Genomic DNA, 20,275 nt, shown 5'->3' with positions numbered 1-20,275 from the left:
TTTAATATAGGTTAGTCATTGAATTTAGTAATTTTTAAAAAAAAATAATATTTAGTTTTTAAACAACTGAGTAGCATGACCAAACATAGAAGTGACATGTCATATATCTTCATCTTTAAATATTTTTAAAAAAAATTCAAAAACCATAAAAATTTAAAAATGAATATTTAAAAAAAAGGAATTAAAAAAATTGAATATATATTTAAAATAAAAATAAAAACATAAAAATAGAAAGAAAATTTTAGAAAATTTAAAATATTGAAAATCTAAAAGTTCAAAAAGTAATTTAGAACGTGGATCCATTGTTATACTGGATGGGATTTTATTGATCTTTATTGTTAAACGAAAAATGGCTGCGACACTCAGATTTCATAAATTACAAATTATTAAATACTACCTAACTGATATGTTAAGAAGTTGGTAGTTTGCATTTCTACAATTATTTTAAAATTAAAAAACTGTAAATATTATTTGAATTCATATTATATAAATTATATATATATATTATATTATAAGGTCTCATGTCAACTTAATTTATTAATTTTAACTTTCTATTTTTTATTTTAATTTCAAGAAAAAACACATAACACACTTTTAATTTTAATATTTTTATTTTAAATTCTGAATTTAAATTTATTAATTTTAATATTTTATTCAAACTTAAAAGTTTCATAAAAAATTAATTTAAATAATATATATTTTATTTATCCTTAAAAATATAGTTTAAATTTAAAATTCAAAAGTGAAACATAATATCATATTTATCATAAAGATAAATAACATGAAGTTAAAGAATATTTATCTTAACATCAAATTATTTTTAATATTTATTATAAAGAACACTATTATCATAAAAATAAATAAATAAAATTTAATTATCATTAAGATAAATATTATTTCTCTTAATATTTAAGTTTTACTTATCTTTTCATGAAAATATAAGGTCTAATAAGCTAGAGATCATCTGGTATATTAACTCTTATTCTGTTAGAATAAGAAAGCATAATTTATTATTGGATTATGAATTGTTGATAGAATAGAAATATCAATTAAAATATTTTGTGACTATAAATTTGTAATAACTCTAATAACAATAAGAACGCATCAAAATCAAAACACATAGAAATTAAGTTCTTAGTTGTTGAAGAAAAAATTTAAAGTGGTGTTTATAAAGCTTATTAGTATAAACTCCATAATTGTAAATCCACTTATAAAGGTACTACCAACTAGTGTCTTTCATAATCACACTATTCAAAAGGGTGTCATGTAAGGTTATTGAAATTTAGTGGGAGTTCATAATTTTTAAACTATTTTTTATTATAGATGCATTTTATTATTAGTTCACTTTACAAATATTTCAAGGTTGTTTTTTTTCAAAAAAATATATTTTTATTTATTTAAATTTCAATTTTGGTACTCACTAATGTTTAAGGATGACAAATTGAAAAAAGACATGTTTAAATTACATTTAATGTAATTTCTATACTACACATCTATTTTTGATCTATTTTATTTGGTTGTGTTAATACATGTAATTAAGGATGGATTTAGTTACTATATATGTTACATCGTCGTCTTGATTCTATGTTAACATAATTGATGAACGAAATTATTCAGAATAACTTTTGGTTATGATAGTAAAGTTTTGAGCTCGTAACGTTATATTACAACATGTAATTATAAGGTGATAAATATTTGTATATGCGCACGGTTCAAATGGGAGATTGTTGTATAATATAGAAATCACACATATATATATAATGAGAATACTTAAATGTTATTATTTGTTATCATAAAAAGATATTTAGTCTAAATTAAAAGAGATCTAATACAATTAAGGTTAATTGGGCTTCACTTAATAAATAAAGTATGGTTGGACAAGTGTATATACTTAAGTAACTAGTTTTTAATTCATGATTGGCTAACTATAAATTAAAGTTATTGTGCAAAAGTTACATATTAGAGTTATGGTCTCCATATTACACATATGGTAAATTTTCTAACATCTCATTATTAAAAAAGAGAGAGCCACTTTCTTTAAAAAGTTGTATGCTCATTTCGAAGATCAAATCCATAAGACTTGAGAAATTTGACATATAGGCGAATTAAATTTTTATTAATTTTAGTTCTAACATAATTTTATTCATAATTTATTAAATGTTCATTTTAAATAAAAATAAAAATGTATTTATATCATATAAAAATTTAAAGACTATTTATATCATTCATGTTTGATATATGTAGGGGTGTTCAAACTTTGGTTAAAATCGAATTAATCAACTAAACTGATCTAATTTGATTAATCAGTCAGTGGCCGAACTTAGTTCAGTCGAAGGTCAGTTAATGATTTTTTAGAATTTCAGTTATCGGTTAATTCGGTTCGAAATCGGATAATTAACCAAATTAACCGAACTTAATAATTATGTAATGTAACACCCCAAACTCGGCCTAGACGTTATGACCGAATTTGATATTGTCACATAGAATGGATATTAAAAACGAAGTTGCCGAGTTAAAACCGTCATTTTGATTAAAAACCTCCTAACCAGTTTAAAAATCCAATAAAGTTCAACAGTCCATAAACTCCCAAATTACATCAAAACAACCCAGAAAATAATTAAGTAATAAATACCGGAATTGAGTTCAAAACAGTTTAAATATGAGTGACCACCGTCGAGTCCTCCGTTGCGCTGATCCATCAAGGCTGGGGATTGATAAACATGTCAAATTGCATATTTTTTATGCTTAATTTGGTTTATTGATGAACTGAATCCTGCTAATTAAGTGTTTTTATGATTTAATTCTTGTCAGGGATTCAATTGATCAAAAGCAAGCTGAAAAGGGGCCAAATTAGAAGAAAATTATTGGAATGGGCCAAAGCGAAAAGATGGAGCAAGCCAAGGACTAGTCATAAATTTGACTTTGTAAAAGCCAAAAATAGGAAATTCTATTTTAAGTTTATTTTAATTTTATTTATTTTTAATTATTATTATTTTAGATTTTATATTAATTTTCTTAAGCTATTTTTAGTAAACCCTATCTATATAAATAGGGGGTTTTAGTTCTTAGGAAATCATCCATTAATCAATTGTCTTTACATTATCCACTTTGTTTTTATTTTCTTAATTCAATTGAGCATTAGATTATTTTGTCTTCTTTTTACAAAATTTGTCTAATGCTCTTTGCAAATATTTTTCCTATCCATTTCCACTATATTTTTCATATAATTTCTATCATTTCCATAACCTTCAAGCATGATTAAATTCATGCCACACTAAACCCCTTTCAGCTTTAAGCCGGTGTTGACCCCGTCAAAATACCCGTGAGTTACGAACCCGAGCTGTTTAACTCCCAACTTTCGATATTTATTATTTCTCCGGATTAAGAGTATGACTTCGTCAACTCACAAAGTCAAGTCAATACTAAGTCAAAAAGACGTCGTTTGAGTTAGTGTGGCTAGACGTACAGTTGGAATTCCGAAAGGATAGATTGTCTAATTGGTCTTCCGTGAACACATTGGCATGCCAAGTGGGGATTGCTGTTTGGTTCCGTCAAGGGAAGTAGTAACCGGATTTAAATGTCTCAACGTTTGAGGGCATTGGTTCGAGCTAGGCTCTTCTAGAACGTAAAGCTGCCGGAGTTCTAAATCACGAACGTTTCGTAGGTTGTTCGATCGGTAAGGGTTAGTTATAGGACGTTCCATAACTAATTTACACAAGGAAGAGTTGGTGTCCGAGGCATCCTTGGTAGCTATAACTAGCTTATCGAAAAAGAGGAGTTCACCTAATTTCGAGGAACGGGTCAAAGACGGGAAAACCCGTGCTTAAGGCTGAGCTAAGTTTTATTGATTTTCCTTTAAATCATTTTGTTATTTATTTTCATTTCATCTTTTTATTTTTATTTCATCTTTTACTTTTTACTTTTTACGTTTTCTTCTGTTTATTTCAGGTTTCATATTTTATTTCCCCCCTAAACGTCGCGGGCACGACAACTGCCCAGACATTAATCTGGTCAAGAAACAAACAATTTTAAGTAATTCCAGTCTCTGTGGGATCGACCCTACTCCCTATACTGCTTTAATTTGCAAACTAGGTGTAGGTTTATATTGGTGGAATCGACAGCCATAAGTTTTGGCGCCGTTGCCGGGGACTGGCAACACTTACAATTGTTTAAATCGTCTTCATGACCAGATCTTCATCAGGAGATCTCGAATACAACCCAGAGATCGAGAAATCGGCGCGAGCATGACGAAAAGAGACAGAAGCTTTTAAACGTGCAAGTAAAACAGGAGTAGAGCTAGGACAAGGAATCCTAGAATCCGACGTTGAAAAGTTGAGCGAAGCAATTCGTGCAGAGGCAATTCGACGTGGGAAACAAGTCGAAGAGGTTGAACCTGAGACCGAACCACTCTTTGAAACAAAAAACCTCTGTGAACTAGAAAGAATGGCAAACCGAACCATTCGTCAACTAGCCGCTGCTCTTAACGAGCAAACACCATTATGCATCAACTATCCAACCGGAGAAACCTCTTTTGAATTGAAGTCGGGCTTGATTCACCTTTTGCCCACTTTTCGAGGCTTGAAGAACGAAAATCCACACACTCACTTGAGAGAATTCCACATGGTCTGCTCAAGCATGAAACCCCAGGGAGTACCTGAAGATGAGATCAAACTTCGGGCCTTTCCTTTTTCTTTAGTTGATACAGCAAAACAATGGTTATTTTACTTACCTCCCGGTTCTATCACAACATGGGATGACTTATCTCGTGTATTTCTTGACAGGTTCTTCCCAGCGTCACGAGCAGCCGAGCTTAGGAGGGACATAGTAGGAATTCGCCAATTGGAGAATGAATCGCTCTAAGACTACTGGGAGCGGTACAAAAAACTGTGTGCAAGTTGTCCTCAACATGGGTTAACCGAACAATCACTTCTTCAATATTTCTACGAGGGTTTACTCCCTATGGAAATGAAGATAATCGACGCTGCTAGCGGAGGAGCGCTTGTCAATATGACCCCTCAAAGGGCAAGAGAGCTAATATCCACCATGGCGGCAAATTCTCAACAATATCGGCCAAATTCGGAACCGACAAGACGGGTTAATGGGGTAAACGTTTCAACTTTAGAAGATAAATTGGATAAGCTTATGAATGTTGTTCAATCTTTGCTTATAGAAAAGAAGAGTTTGACCCCACTATGTGGAATTTGTACTACGTCTGAACACCCGAAGGATTTGTGCCCAATCCTTAACGACAGTTCAACGGTACATGTTGACGCTATCGAAGGTTTTTCAGGACCTCCGCAAAGACACTATGATCCTTTCTTCAACACCTACAATCCCGGGTAGAAGGATCATCCTAACCTGAATTATGGAGCTAATCCCCGATATAATCCACCATACCAACTGAAACCTCTGCAACCACTACCACAACACAAGCCGAGCACATCTCTAGAAGCTATCGTGGAAAGACTTGCTGCCGATGCTGCAAAATATCAACAGAGGACAGACGCATCAATACAAGAGTTAACTAATCAAGTTAGTAAATTCTCGATGGTAGTTAATCGCATGGAGTCTCAAGGTAAACTACCTTCTCAAACAGAGCCGAACCCTCGCCAGAATGTCAGTGCAATAACTCTTCGTAGTGGAAAGGTTCTAGAAACAGTTCTAGCCAAAAATCATGGGCAAGAAAAGGAACGGGAAAAGCAGATCTCGGATCCAACAGCAAGGCTAAAATCGAAAGTTCAAAAACCAGTTGTGATGCCACCTCCTTTTCCAGGGAGGCTTGCAAGGGATAAGAAAGAGAAGGAGGAAAAAGGAATCCTCGAGACATTCAAGAAGGTGGAGGTAAATATCCCTTTACTCGACGTTGTCAAACAGATCCCTCGTTATGCAAAATTCCTCAAAGAATTGTGTACTAGCAAAAGGAGGTTAATAGGTAACGAAAGAGTAAATGTAGGAGAAAATGTCTCCGCAGTGCTGCAAAAGAAAGTTTCACCCAAATACAAGGACCAATGTATGTTTGCTATTCCTTGTGAGATAGGCAATATAGGCATTAAGAAAGCCATGTGCGATTTAGGGGCTTCCATTAATGTTATGCCTTATTCTATTTATAAACTGATTAACGCGGGTCCTTTAAAAGAGACAGGAGTAATAATCCAGTTGGCGGACAGGACAGTCGTCTATCCTGAAGGGCTGCTTGAAGATGTCCTTGTTAAAGTTAACGAATTAGTTTTCCCTGCAGATTTTTACATTATCGACATGGAGGATGACAATTTGGCTAATTCGTCTGACATAGTTCTTGGGAGACCATTCTTGAGTACAGCACGAACGAGAATTGATGTTTGGAGTGGAACACTCACCATGGAATTTGACAATGAAATAGTTAAGTTTAATGTTTATGAAGATATGGGACATCTCAATGATAAGTCACAAATCGTGTCTTGCAGAAATGTAGATCTCGATGTTAAGCAAGAGGAATTATCGATGATCCAAAAACCAATACGTGAAGCTATGATGAAAGCCTCGAAATTGGAAATCAAACCGTTTCTAGAACATACAAGGATTCCAATAGAGGAAAATGTAAAGATTAACGAAGAAGATCAAATGATAGGAGAATCCGAGAAATGCTTCAAGGATAGTGGAAAAAGGTCGGAACCTTTCTGCAAGAACATCCAAGTGCACAAGATGGGAAAATTAATTCTCAATAAACCCAAAGGATAACATTTAAGGTCGTCGAGCTAATGACGTTAAACAAAAGCGCTTTTTGGGAGGCAACCTAAATTTCTTTTCATTTATTTAATTTTTTTAGTTTAATATTTAGGTTGTAAATAAATAAATTTTTATTTAATCTAGTGAATTTTCTATTTTCAGGAACGTAATGCAGGTTTTGCAGAAGTCAGATAATGATGGTAGCGTGGGCACACAGTGCTAAATGCTGACAATTATTCCCCAATGCCGACAACATCAGTTGAAACACATGGGGAGAATTCTTAACCTTTCTCTTTGCTTATTGTTTGAGTTACTAAACTTTATTGCATATAACACATGCTTGAGGACAAGCATAGATTAAGTGGGGGGTTGGATTGATATGTTAATTTTTGCTGCATGTCTTTCTCTTTTGCATGTGTTCAATCTTACGATGAATTCTTTCGACAATTTATTCAAACTTTTGAGCCTTAAAACCTCATACTTAGTCGATTTAAGCAATTGGGCAAATTTCGAATTAAATGTTTAAGTATATAGATTGGTCGACATTTAGGTTTTAAAATTGGTATATGTAGCTAGAATTTTTTCGCATGAATTGATTGATTGAATAAAATATGTTTGCTTGTGCATAAATAAACTAATAAAGGTTCAGGCTATGAATGAAGTTTCGAAAACGTGGCCGAATTGAGTAACTGGGGCAGGGTGCTTGGGTTGTCATCTTGTCTCACGTAAAAAGGTTCGAGTGACAAGTCGATAACTTACAAACATTCAGCTAGCTGAACACCCCATAAAAATAAAAAAAGAGAAAAAAATAATACATAATAAATAAAGACTGTTTGAACTGAGTAACCGGGATAGGGTGCTTGGGTTGTCATCCTAGTTCGCGTAAAAAGGTTTGATCTTGTCTATTAATTTTCTGATGCATAGTTAATTAATAATGCCGTGCAAATTATGGGATTCAATCTCAATTTAGCGAAATTGTTTAGTTGACATATTTCAATATTATGACACTTGTTGATTAAAATGTATATTTTGAACATTTATTTCTTTTTGCCTATGTTGTTTGCATTGATTGAGGATATGGAAAAGGGGCTCGATTTTTAATAAATTGTGGAATTGATTCTAATGTTTGAAAGAACAACATGCTTGAGGGCAAGCATGAGCTAAGTAGGGGGATTTGATAAACATGTCAAATTGCATATTTTTTATGCTTAATTTGGTTTATTGATGAACTGAATCCTGCTAATTAAGTGTTTTTTATGATTTAATTCTTGTCAGGGATGCAATTGATCAAAAGCAAGCTGAAAAAGGGCCAAATTAGAAGAAAATTATTGGAATGGGCCAAAGCGAAAAGATGGAGCAAGCCAATAACTAGTCATAAATTTGACTTTGTAAAAGCCAAAAATAGGAAATTCTATTTTAAGTTTATTTTAATTTTATTTATTTTAATTATTATTATTTTAGATTTTATATTAATTTCTTAAGCTATTTTTAGTAAACCCTATCTATATAAATAGGGGGTTTTAGTTCTTAGGAAATCATCCATTAATCAATTGTCTTTACATTCCTATTTCATTTTGGAATTCCATTATCCACTTTGTTTTCTTTTTCTTAATTCAATTGAGCATTAGATTATTTTGTCTTCTTTTTACAAAATTTGTCTAAGTCTCTTTGCAAATATTTTGCCTATCCATTTCCACTACATTTTTCATATAATTTCTATCATTTCCATAACCTTCAAGCATGATTAAATTCATGCCACACTAAACCCCTTTCAGCTTTAAGCCGGTGTTGACCCCGTCAAAATACCCGTGAGTTACGAACCCGAGCTGTTTAACTCCCAACTTTCGATATTTATTATTTCTCCGGATTAAGAGTATGACTTCGTCAACTCACAAAGTCAAGTCAATACTAAGTCAAAAAAGACGTCGTTTGAGTTAGTGTGGCTAGACGTACAGTTGGAATTCCGAAAGGATCGATTGTCTAATTGGTCTTCCGTGAACACATTGGCGTGCCAAGTGGTGATTGCTGTTTGGTTCCGTCAAGGGAAGTAGTAACCGGATTTAAATGTCTCAACGTTTGAGGGCATTGGTTCGAGCTAGGCTCTTCTAGAACGTAAAGCTGCCGGAGTTCTAAATCACGAACGTTTCGTAGGTTGTTCGATCGGTAAGGGTTATTTATAGGACGTTCCATAACTAATTTACACAAGGAAGAGTTGGTGTCCGAGGCGTCCTTGGTAGCTATAACTAGCTTATCGAAAAAGAGGAGTTCACCTAATTTCGAGGAACGGGTCAAAGACGGGAAAACCCGTGCTTAAGGCTGAGCTAAGTTTTATTGATTTTCCTTTAAATCATTTTGTTATTTATTTTCATTTCATCTTTTTATTTTTATTTCATCTTTTACTTTTTACTTTTTACGTTTTCTTGTGTTTATTTCAGGTTTCATATTTTATTTCCCCCCTAAACGTCGCGGGCACGACAACTGCCAAATTGTCATGAACAGACAATCTCGAAAACCACCAACAACCCTTTCCTCCAAATGAAACAATGGCGCATTCACATTTACACAGCACCAATTGAAGACCCAAACTCCTTAATCCTCTCCTAAACATAATTCAGAACTCCATTAACAACAATTCAACTTCCCAAAAAGGAAATTGTATTTGCAAAACTTACCGATAATGTACTAGAGATACTACAGTAAAGAGACACGAAAAATGGCAGTATGCAAAAAACAGAACTGAAATTGACAGCACGAAAGGTGAATATTCGGTAGAAGCAAAAAGAAAAGAGGGAGAAAGGGTGGAGAAGAAGATGTTAGTTTTTTTTTCGGGGAGATAATTTTGGGAAACTGATTACCCAAATCCTACTACCTACTCTATCTCAACCACCCACCACTCAGATTTTCGATCAAACACAAACTCTAGCCGAATTTTGTAGCAAAAAAAAAGTACCATTGCCACAACAGAGATTTGAACACAAGACCTCTCACAGACTGACACTCCACCTAACCACTAGACTAGTAGGCCCATTCTGATATGCTTGTACAAATACTTAAATATAAGCCTATTGAACAAGGTAAGGATTTATTTAGAAAAAAATACCAAAATTTGCCAAAAAATAAGGCTTGAACTTGGGACCTCTCACACACATCCAGAACACTTAACCACTAAAGCAGATACACACTTGTGTCATAAATTCACAGAAATGAAAATATAACTTTTGGGGCGTTACAACTCTACCCCCTAAAAGAAAATTTCAGCCTCAAAAATTTATCTGATCAGAAAATGTGAGGATATTACTGGCGCATCGCATCCTCAGATTCCCACGTAGCCTTTTTGGTGCTATGATCCCGCCACAGCACCTTCACTAATGGAATGGATTTCCTCCTCAGAGCTTTAACGTTGCGATCCAGGATCTGAACCGGCTCCTCCTCGAAGTCAGATCTGGTCGAACCTCAATCTCTTCAACTGGAACAATATGCGTGAGATCAGAATGGTAGCGTCTCAGCATCGAGTCGTGAAATACATCATGAACGTGATCCAGCTCCGGAGGTAGCTTTAACTGATAAGCGATCGGTCCCATTCGCTTCAGAATCTGGTACGGCCCAATAAACTGAGGGCTCAACTTGACTTTACGATCGAACCTCAAAACCTTCTTCCAAGGTGAGACCTTCAGAAACACGAAGTCCCCCACAGAATACTCTATCTCTCGACATTTCAGATCTGCATATGACTTTTTCCTATCAGAAGCCGCTTTCAGTCAATGTTGAATCAAACGGACCTTGTCCTCAGTCTCAGAAACCAACTCCGGACCCAGAATACGTCTCTCACCCAACTCAGTTTAGCATAAGGAAGTGCGACATTTACGTCAGTACAAGGCCTCATAAGGCGCCATCTGGATACTAGACTGGTAACTGTTATTGTAAGCGAACTCTGCTAAAGGCAAGTACTCCTCCCAACTGCCTCAAAAATCGATAACACAGCTTCTCAACATGTCCTCCAGTATCTGAATCACCCTTTCTAATTGAACATCTGTCTAAGGATGGAAAGCAGTACTGAAGTCTAATCTTGAACCTAGAGCCTTATGAAGTTTCTTCCAGAACCGAGACGTGAAACGTGGATCCCTATCAAAGATGATCGAGACATGTACCCCATGCAACCTCACTATTTCAGAAATATAGAGCTTGGCCAATTTTTGCAGAGAAAAGTCTATCCTGATTGGGATGAAGTACGTGGACTTGGTCAATCGATCCACGATGACCTAGACAAAATCCTTCTTAGTGGACGTTGGAGGCAACCCACTAACGAAGTCTATCGTTTCTCGCTCTTACTTCTACATCGGTATCCTAACTAGCTGCAGCAAACCCGAAGGTAACTGATGTTTAGGCTTAACCTACTAACAAGTCAAACAACAAGTAACGAAGTTAGTAACCTCAGGCTTCAACCCTGGCCACCAGTACAACTCTCGAAGATCTCGGTACATCTTATTACCGTCGGGACGCATAGCATAGGGGCTACTATGCGCCTCCCTCAGAATCGACTGTCTTAAATCTCTATCATTTGGTACACAAATCCGACCGCGGAAACATAGTACCCCATCACTGTTTAACCCAAAATCTTTCGTGTCACCCCTCTCAATTTGTCTGAACCGAAGACTCAAAGACTCATCCTCTCATTGTTTACCATTAATCTGATCTATCCAAGTTAGTTTAACCTGAAGCTTGGTTAACAAACTACCATCATCAAAGAGACTAAGTCGAGCGAACATCGCTCTCAGATCGGTAATGGCCTATGACTCAACGCATCGGCCACCACATTAGCCTTACCAGGATGATACTCGATATTTCAGTCATAATCTTTATGAAACTCAACCCATCTATGCTGCCTAAGATTCAACTCTTGTGGGTGAGGAAGTATTTGAGGCTTTTGTGATTAGTGTATATAGTACACTTCTCACCATACAGATAGTGCCTCCAGATTTTCAAAGCGAAGACTACTGCTGCCAACTCCAAATCGTGCGTGGGATAGTTAGTCTCATGTGTTTTGAGCTGACGAGACGCATAAGCAACCAACTTTTCGTCTTGCATCAGAACACAACCTAGACCCACATGCGACGCATCACTGTATACCACAAAGTCTCTACAGGGTTCAGGCTGTATCAGAACAAGAGCCTGAGTTAAGACAGTCTTGAGCTTATCAAAGCTCTCATGTTGTACCTCAGTCCAAACGAAAGGAACTCCCTTACACAGAAGCTTAGTCAATGGAGCGGCATTCAAGAAGAACCGTTCTACGAAACGTCGATAATATCCTGCCAGCCCAAGGAAACTATGAATTTTTTATACATTCTTCAGCTGTTTCTAACTCACCACAGCCCCAATCCTACGAGGATCCACATGAATCCCCTCAATTAAAACCACATGTCCCAGAAATGTTACTTTTCAGAGCCAGAACTCACACTTGCTGAACTTCGTAAATAACTGTTTCTCACGGAGAATCTGTAATACCACTCTCAGATGCTCATCGTGCTCATCCTTAAACTTAGAATACACCAAAATATCTTCGACGAACACCACTACAAACTAATCCTGGTAGGGCTGAAATACTCAGTTCATCAAGTCTATGAATGCCGCTGGTGCTTTAGTCAAACCAAAAAGCATAACTAGGAACTCGTAATGTCCATATCGAGTTCTATATGCCGTCTTATGCACGTCAGCCTCCTTTACTCTCAAATAATGGTAACCCAATCGTAGATCAATCTCAGAAAACACAGAAGCCCTTCTGAACTGATTGAATAAATCATCTATCCTCTGAAGTGGGAACTCGTTCTTAATCGTTAGCTTGTTCAGCTTTGGTAGTTGATACACATTTTCATTGTCCCATAGTCGGTGCTCTTCACGGAGACACACTGGGACGAATGAACCCACGATCTAACAGTTCTTGAATCTGAGCTTTAAGCTCAGTAAGCTCTTTCGGTGCCATTCGGTAAGAGGCAATAGACACCGGAGCTGTACCAGGAATCAATTCAATCCCGAACTCTACCTTTCAGCTCGGAGACAACCCTGGTAGTTCCTCAGAAAAAAACATCTAGAAAATCTCTCGCGGTTCTGATGTCCTTAACTGAAAAGTTTCCAGAATTAAAAATACTGATGTAGGCCAAGAATGCCTCACACCCTTTCCTTACTAACGTTTCTTCCATCAGCTTAGAAGTCACATTGGTCAAATAATCTCGTCGTTCCCCAATTACGACTACCTCGTTGCCCTCCTCGGTCTTCAAGAAAACCCTTTGCGTCACACAATCCAGACTCACTCGGTATTTAACCAACTAGTCCATTCCCAGAATCAGATCGAGCTCCCAAACGGAAGCTTTGCTAGATCAGTCAAAAATATCGTCCCTTGAACTTCTAGTGGAACGTCTCTATACAGTCTACTAACCTAGACAGATTGTCCCAAAGGACTTACCACGGTTACTTCATTATCAGTACTCTCGACTGGAATTCCCAAAGTCTCAGACACAGTACTAGATATGTAACACGCCTTACCCGTACTAAAGATCGGGACAAAGTAGGGGCATTACTAGGTACATACAAAGATATTCGAGAAATACGGCTATTTAATTTTGTTGGAAAATAAAAACATTCATAATATCTCTGATATGGGCTTACGAGGCCCAAAACATGCTTAGAAATCTATTCGGGACCAACTCAAGTCCTTAAACAAACCATGAAAACCTTGCCTTTAAAACAGGGCAACACGCCCGTACAGAAGGGCAACACGCCCGTGTGACTATTACAACATGGTCATGCTAATGGTCCGTGTGTCTCACATGACCTAAACACCTAGGGACACGCCCGTGTCCTTTACCCGAGTAGCCAATTTATTTTCACAATTTCTCAAAAATCAAGTGCAGACTTCACACGGCCAGGACATATGCCCGTGTCCCTGGCCCGTGTTCCTTACACAGCCTGGACACGCCTGTGTCTATGGCCCGTGGAGTATACTGCCAACTTGGCTATAAAATAAGGAAAACACATGACTGAGGCACACGCCCATGTCTGTGACCCGTGTGAAGGTCTGTAACCCGTGTCCTTCACACAGCCATGACACACCAGTGTCCTCAGCCCGTGAAGCTCTTTGTCTAATTGGTCATGATCTAAATGAAGTTGTACGGTTAAGATACACGCCCGTGTGCTCAGGCCGTGTGGCTAAAAATAGACTATTTACCAAGCCTTCAAGCCACCCTTACTAATAATAACCTACATGGCGTGCAACCATACCAATATCCCAAGCAACATGGGACCAAGTAACCACAACAAATGGCAATTCAACTAACTACTAGAATAATTCAATTTACCAAGCAGGCAACAACCTTCAATTCGTAACCCTAAAATGAATGTTGGCCATTAACCATGGCTTTATACAAAATGAATTAATAGCACATTCATGAGCTATTACTTTGGCTAAACTAATGACATATACCAAGCAAAATAATCAAAAGTCCTATACATGCCATTATAACAAAATAAAAGTTTCTATATACCCAAAACGGGATTGAGTCCATAGTGTGATCAACCCTCTAACCGTCTTCCAATCCTCAAGAGTCCACGAATACTGTAAAACAGGGGAAAACGAAAGGGGTAAGCATTAACATACTTGGTAAGTCTGGATAACGGGAAAGTAAACTTACCGGTTATTTAGCATACAACCATAATAAGCACTCAATCCAAACAAGTATAAGATAGATTTCCTAACACTTGCACTTAACCATTAAGTTAGTCTCATGGCATTATAAGATAATAACACATCTAGATGAGCTCATTATATCATTATTCCCCAAATTTACATCTCATATTAGTCCCATTGAATTTCTCGGTTTTTCGGTAGATATCTCATTTCCCGTCAATTCCCACAAGTGATCATTCTAAGTACGCTCTCTTGCGAACCTCGTTTCTTACGGCGGGATTACCAGTCCAGGCTAAATCCCCCATAGTGTAAACTTATAGAGTAAATGTCAGGATTATCAGTCCAGGCTAAATCCTTTACAATGACATTTACTCTAATAAGCTCGGATCTGAATTACCAGTTCAGGCTAGATTCAGATCTTACTTCGGATTACCCATCCGGGCTAAATCCTTAAGGCACACATATTCTTCGGGAGGCTAGATCACTTTAGGATCACCTGTCCGGGCTAGATCCTTTTCACTGTCAATTCATTTTCGAGATATTCCATCGAATAACCTTATTCATTTAACCGGGACATTTTTATCCGCATTTTACTCTCTTCATTAAATCTCAATAATTATCATGCAATAAACATCCACAACATTTATGTAATTAAGAACATACATTTTAAGTACATTAAAAGTCTACTTCGTGTTATTCGAACTTACCTGGTGATCGTTTCGGATTTGAGTTTTGATCACTCCGAAACCTTTCGTTTCCCTCGGTCAATTTTTGAATTCGGTATCTCGGGGTCTATATCAACAAAATAACTATATCAATACATCATTTAATTCCTTTTTAGTCCCTATCTCATCCTAGGGCAAAATGACCAATTTACCCCTGAACCTTGCTAAAATTACAATTTTTCCCTCGAGCTCGTAATTTAATTTTCATCACATTTTCTAATCATTCAAGCCTAGCCTGATAATATTTATACTTATGGCATCTTAAAAATCCATCTATATCATACATTTCTTACCAATTTTACAAACTTTGCAAAATGGTTCAATTAGGTGTTTTCATGGTAACACCCTTCATAAAAGTTGTTTATCTAACCACAAAGACTCATTTTCTTCCATGAAAACTCAGAAAACCTCATAAACCCTTTCATGGAAACTCCCTAGAATCTTTACCATTTTGCAAAATAGTCCCTTCAATAGAAAGCCCATGCAATGGGGACTTTAAAAGTACAAAAATTATCAAGAAAATCACTTACTTGTGTGGGTAATGAGTTGCTGAAATTTAAAGCTTCAAAAACCCTCCTCTTTGCTGTAAATTTTGGTGGAAAAATGGAAAAGATGAAGTGTGATATCATCTTTTCTTTATTATAGTAAAAAAGTCCACCTAAATTTACCTAAACCAAAAAATTGTCTCCTATGCTACTAATGCCGGCTACCCTTTTTTTAAAGGGTTAATTGCCCTTTAAAGACCCCCAATTTAGGTTCTCTAGCTATTTGATGCCTTTAGCTATCAATTTGGGACTTTTGCACTTTATGCGATTTAGTCATTTTTTCGCAATTGGACTCACAATCGCTAAAATTAATTCACTAAAATTTTCATGTATCTATATAATCATGCTAGGACACCAAAAATATTAATAAAATAATTTTCTTAGCCTCGGATTCATGGTCCCGAAACCACTGTTTCGACTAGGCCTTATTTTAAGATGTTACAAGCTACATATGAGTGTGTAGAACTTATGTTTATCAATGCAAGATAAGGCACATCAAATATTAAACACGTACCTGTAATAATGTTTAGAGTATATCTGTCCTCATAGTGATGAGCTGCGTAAACCAAAACAGGCTACCTCGTCTCAGTCAGTCCCTTACCTCTGCCTGGTGCTCTCTGTCCTTGGCCCATGCCGTTACCACCTTTGGCCTGACCTTGGCCCCTAGGTGGCTACTGAATTGCCCTCGGTAACTGCGTAGTATCAATACTCGTAGCTTGCATCTGATTGGTCCTCAATGGACAATCCCGAACACAGTGCTCAGTCAACCCACACATTAAACACACCCCAGTAGTCCTCTAACACTCGCTCAGATGACGTTTACCATAGTGCCTACAAAACGCCACCCCAGTAGGTGCTACAGGAGGCCCAACTCTTAATGGCCCATCAGATTTGGCCTTTTTTTTAGGCCTCATCCCAGAATTTGAGGGCTCCAAATCCCTTTTACTTTTCCCTCTATCTCTATTTTGGCGCTCAGTACACTTTACCGCTTTGGTGATCTTCGCCTTCTCAACTAGGGCAGAGAAATCACGCTCTCTTTGCGGAGCTATCAGAACTTGCAAACTGTCCGGGAGACTATTCTCAAACCAGACACAGCGCTCATACTCGGTAGCCACCATGCCTCACACATAACGGCTCAACCTTAGGAACTCGACCTCATACTCGGCCACAGAACGCTCTCCCTGAGTGAGATTAAGGAACTCCCGCCCCCTAGCGTTGACATAACTAGCCCCCACATATTTACCTAGAAGGCCGTTTTAAATAGATCCCACGTCAGCCGTTCGGGCTGAGTGCCCTCTTTAACGGTCAACCACCATTGTTACGCCTTATCATGAAGTAGAGATACAACTCTCTTAAGCTTCTGCTCGGCAGTGAAATCCAGGTCGTCCATAATTCTCTTTGTGGCCTCCATCCAATACTCGGCCACGTTAGGGGCGACTCCCGTGACACCCCTGAATAACTTACCCCCATTGGATCAGAGTCGTTCCGTAACCAAATCGCGGCCCCCAGATCCAGTGTTGGGCCCAGCGACCCTATCCAAAATCCATAGCATAGCTTGAGACAGTACGTTGTCCCCAGCCGTACGATCATGAGACCCTGACCCAGTCTTTGTAACAGGCGACATAATCTCTCACTAGTGTCTAGATTCAGTATATTATCCATGGAAGAGGGCTCAACTAGAGCCCCTCTACGGCCTCTACCTCGGCCTCTAGTACCACACCCGCGGATACCTCGTGCGCTCATTGTCTAATCAAATTTATCAGTATTACAAATTTTATGGATTAGTTACAATTTTAATATTTATTAACGGATGTTTTATGCCAATCAGTATCAAGTCGTAGTCTTACTACAGTTTCCAGTACGGTTTACTACCTATAGTAGTTTCAGAATATACTATCTACGGTATTGCTAAATAAGTAGCACAAATTTCAGAAAACTTACAGGATCGACGTTAGAGACTCGGTGTACGACATACTCATTCCAAAAATATTTCAAATTTATTTATAAATCATTTCTTTAAAACTCAAAACCACAGCTGAGTTTTACAACCTGACTCTGATACCACTAAATATAACACCCCAAACCCAACCTAGACGTTATGGCCGAATTTGATATTGTCACATAGAATGGATATTAAAAACAAAGTTCTCGAGTTAAATCGTCTTTTTGATTAAAAACCCCTTAACCAGTTTAAAAATCCAATAAAATCCAACGGTACATAAAGTCCTAAATTACATCAAAACAACCCAGAAAATAATTAAGTAATAAATATCGAAATTGAGTTTAAAACAGTTTAAATATAAGTGGCCACCATCGAGTCCTCCGTTGTGCTGATCTATTAAGGCTGGGGATTTCCTGTGCAGATTAAACAAAAAGGGTGAGTTTTTGCAAACTCAGTGTGTGATCCCCACAAAAACATGCATAAGCAACCACATCAGAGTATAGTCAAATACAGATTGGCCCTAAGCCCATTACAGATTCAGTTTGGGCCTTAGCCCACTCAGATACAGAATCAGAAATATACTAAGGCCTTATCCAATCACATACAATATACAAACAGAATATCAGAATCCTACCTACCAGCCTCTACACACCATCTCCGTCCAACCCTACATATCATGTGGGGATAAAATCGACCCATCTATCCCCACACACCATGCTGTACTGAAATACAACACATAATCTGATAATTTATTTGTTTACGTTTTATGTGTTCTTTATTTTTCGGGTTTCGGGGTTTAGTTTTTATCTCCATCTTTTGTACTCTTTGTTCTTTTTCTATTATAGTAAAATTATCTTTGCCCATGGTTTTTTATCCTCTTTAGAGGAATTTTTCCATGTTAAATTTGTGTTTTCAATTTCTCAATTTCTTCCGCTATTTTTTACTTGTTCATTGCTTAATCAGGTCGATCCCCAACAAGTGGTATCAAAGCTAGTTCAATTTTCGTAGATCAACCATTCAGAGATGACAACAACAATGTTTGACGTTGAGAAGTTTGATGGTGTCACAAATTTCAATCTATGGCAAGTTCGAATGATGGCAATTCTAGTTTAGATTGGCTTGAAAAAGGTCATTACCGGGAAAAGGCTTGAGAATCTAGATCAGATAGAATGGGAAGAACTTGATGAAAATGCCCTATCTGCAATCTAGTTATGCCTCATGAATAAAGTATTACAGAATGTGTTGATGAAGAAAACTTCATTTGCCTTGTAGAGAATGTTAGAAACTCTTTATGTGACTAAGTTTCTGGCTAACTGTTTAGTGTTGAAACAACATCTATTTACATTCCGCATGAATGAAAGTGAGCTTCTTAGAGATCACATTAGTTAATTTATTACTCTTTTGAATAATTTAAAAAACGCTAAGGTTCAGATTGATGATGAAGATCATGTTATGTTATTATTGTGTTCTTTACCCCCTTCATACAAGTCTTGTAGGGAGACCTTGATTTATGGTAGAGAAACTCTTATTTGAGGGTGCGAAAGGTCATTTTTTGGGTAGAGACAAACTCGATAATGAGTTTGGTTTAAATAGCAAGACAGATATGTAACCTTCCATTTTGGTAGTATCAAAGAAGCGAGACAAAATGTGTTGCTATTGTAAGAAGTTAGGTCACGTCAAAACAGATTGTTATATATTGTGAAATAAAAGGGCTGCTGAGAGTAAAGAGGAAGATGTAACTGGTGCTAATTTGGCTGATGAAAGCGGTGATGATTTCTTGTTAGTGTTAACGAGTGATAGCTTTGAGCGTATGTCTGAGTTGATCCTAGATTCGGGATGTTCTTTCTACATTTGCCCCAACAGAGAATGGTTCTCCACATACAACTCTGTTGAAGGTAGAGTTGTGTGCATGAGAAATGATTCATCCAGTAAGGTAATCGTAGTTGGTACTGTTAAAATTAGTATGCACGATAGGATGATTAAGAAACTCTTAGATGCTAGGTATGTACTTGATTTACAAAAGAATCTCATCTCATTGAGTATTTTAGACTCGAAAGGTTACAGAATCAACATCAAATCGAACGTCATTAAGGTGTCTCTTGGGGCTCTCGTGTTGTTAAAAGGTAAAAGAATTGACAGTCTTTATATTCTGGAAGGTTCTATAGTGATCAGTGAAACCGGATGTCCCTCTTCCGTTATGAAGTTGAAGCCAACTTATTTGGAGTGTAGGCAACTTGGTCATAGGAGGGAAAATGTATGATCGTTTTGTTGAATAGAGGTTCTCTTTTAGATGCAAATTTTGAAAAGTTAGGGCATTGTGTTTGTGAAAATTAGACTCGGTTTAATTTTGATTTGGTAGTGGACAAGTCGAAGGCTAGAAGTTTTCCAGTTTCTAAGCATAGATTTGACTCAGTTAATTCCCTGCATAGTTCAGGATAGGCCTGTGGTAGGCTTTAGCAAAGATGACGTTGTGAAAATACGAGTCAAGGTGGAGATTTGTTGAGTATGACTCATATTTCAGTCAAATTTGAGAGATAATCTTCCAATTAAACTCTATTTATTTGTTTCAATCGAACTCTGATTAGCCTAGATTATTTTATTATTATTTGACCTACGAATTTAGCTTATAAATAGGCTCTTTTACAACATTGGAAAATACACTTATTAAAGATTAGAACTC

The 20,275-nt window shown here is 36.8% G+C and overlaps 1 protein-coding gene across 1 annotated transcript; it reads left to right on the top strand.

Moving 5' to 3' along the window:
* Window positions 1-4,965: 4,965 nt before the first annotated feature.
* LOC107887421 (uncharacterized) lies at window positions 4,966-6,717 on the top strand. The gene is made up of 2 exons (XM_016811698.2): window positions 4,966-5,259; window positions 5,344-6,717. Exons 1-2 carry the CDS (start codon window positions 4,966-4,968, stop codon window positions 6,715-6,717), a joined length of 1,668 nt encoding a protein of 555 aa, XP_016667187.2.
* Window positions 6,718-20,275: the final 13,558 nt, after the last annotated feature.

This window comes from Gossypium hirsutum, chromosome A08 (assembly GCF_007990345.1).
Source record: "Gossypium hirsutum isolate 1008001.06 chromosome A08, Gossypium_hirsutum_v2.1, whole genome shotgun sequence".
Taxonomy (NCBI): Eukaryota; Viridiplantae; Streptophyta; class Magnoliopsida; order Malvales; family Malvaceae; genus Gossypium; species Gossypium hirsutum.
Note: the sequence above shows the minus strand (reverse complement) of the source record. Positions and strands in the feature narration are given on the sequence as shown.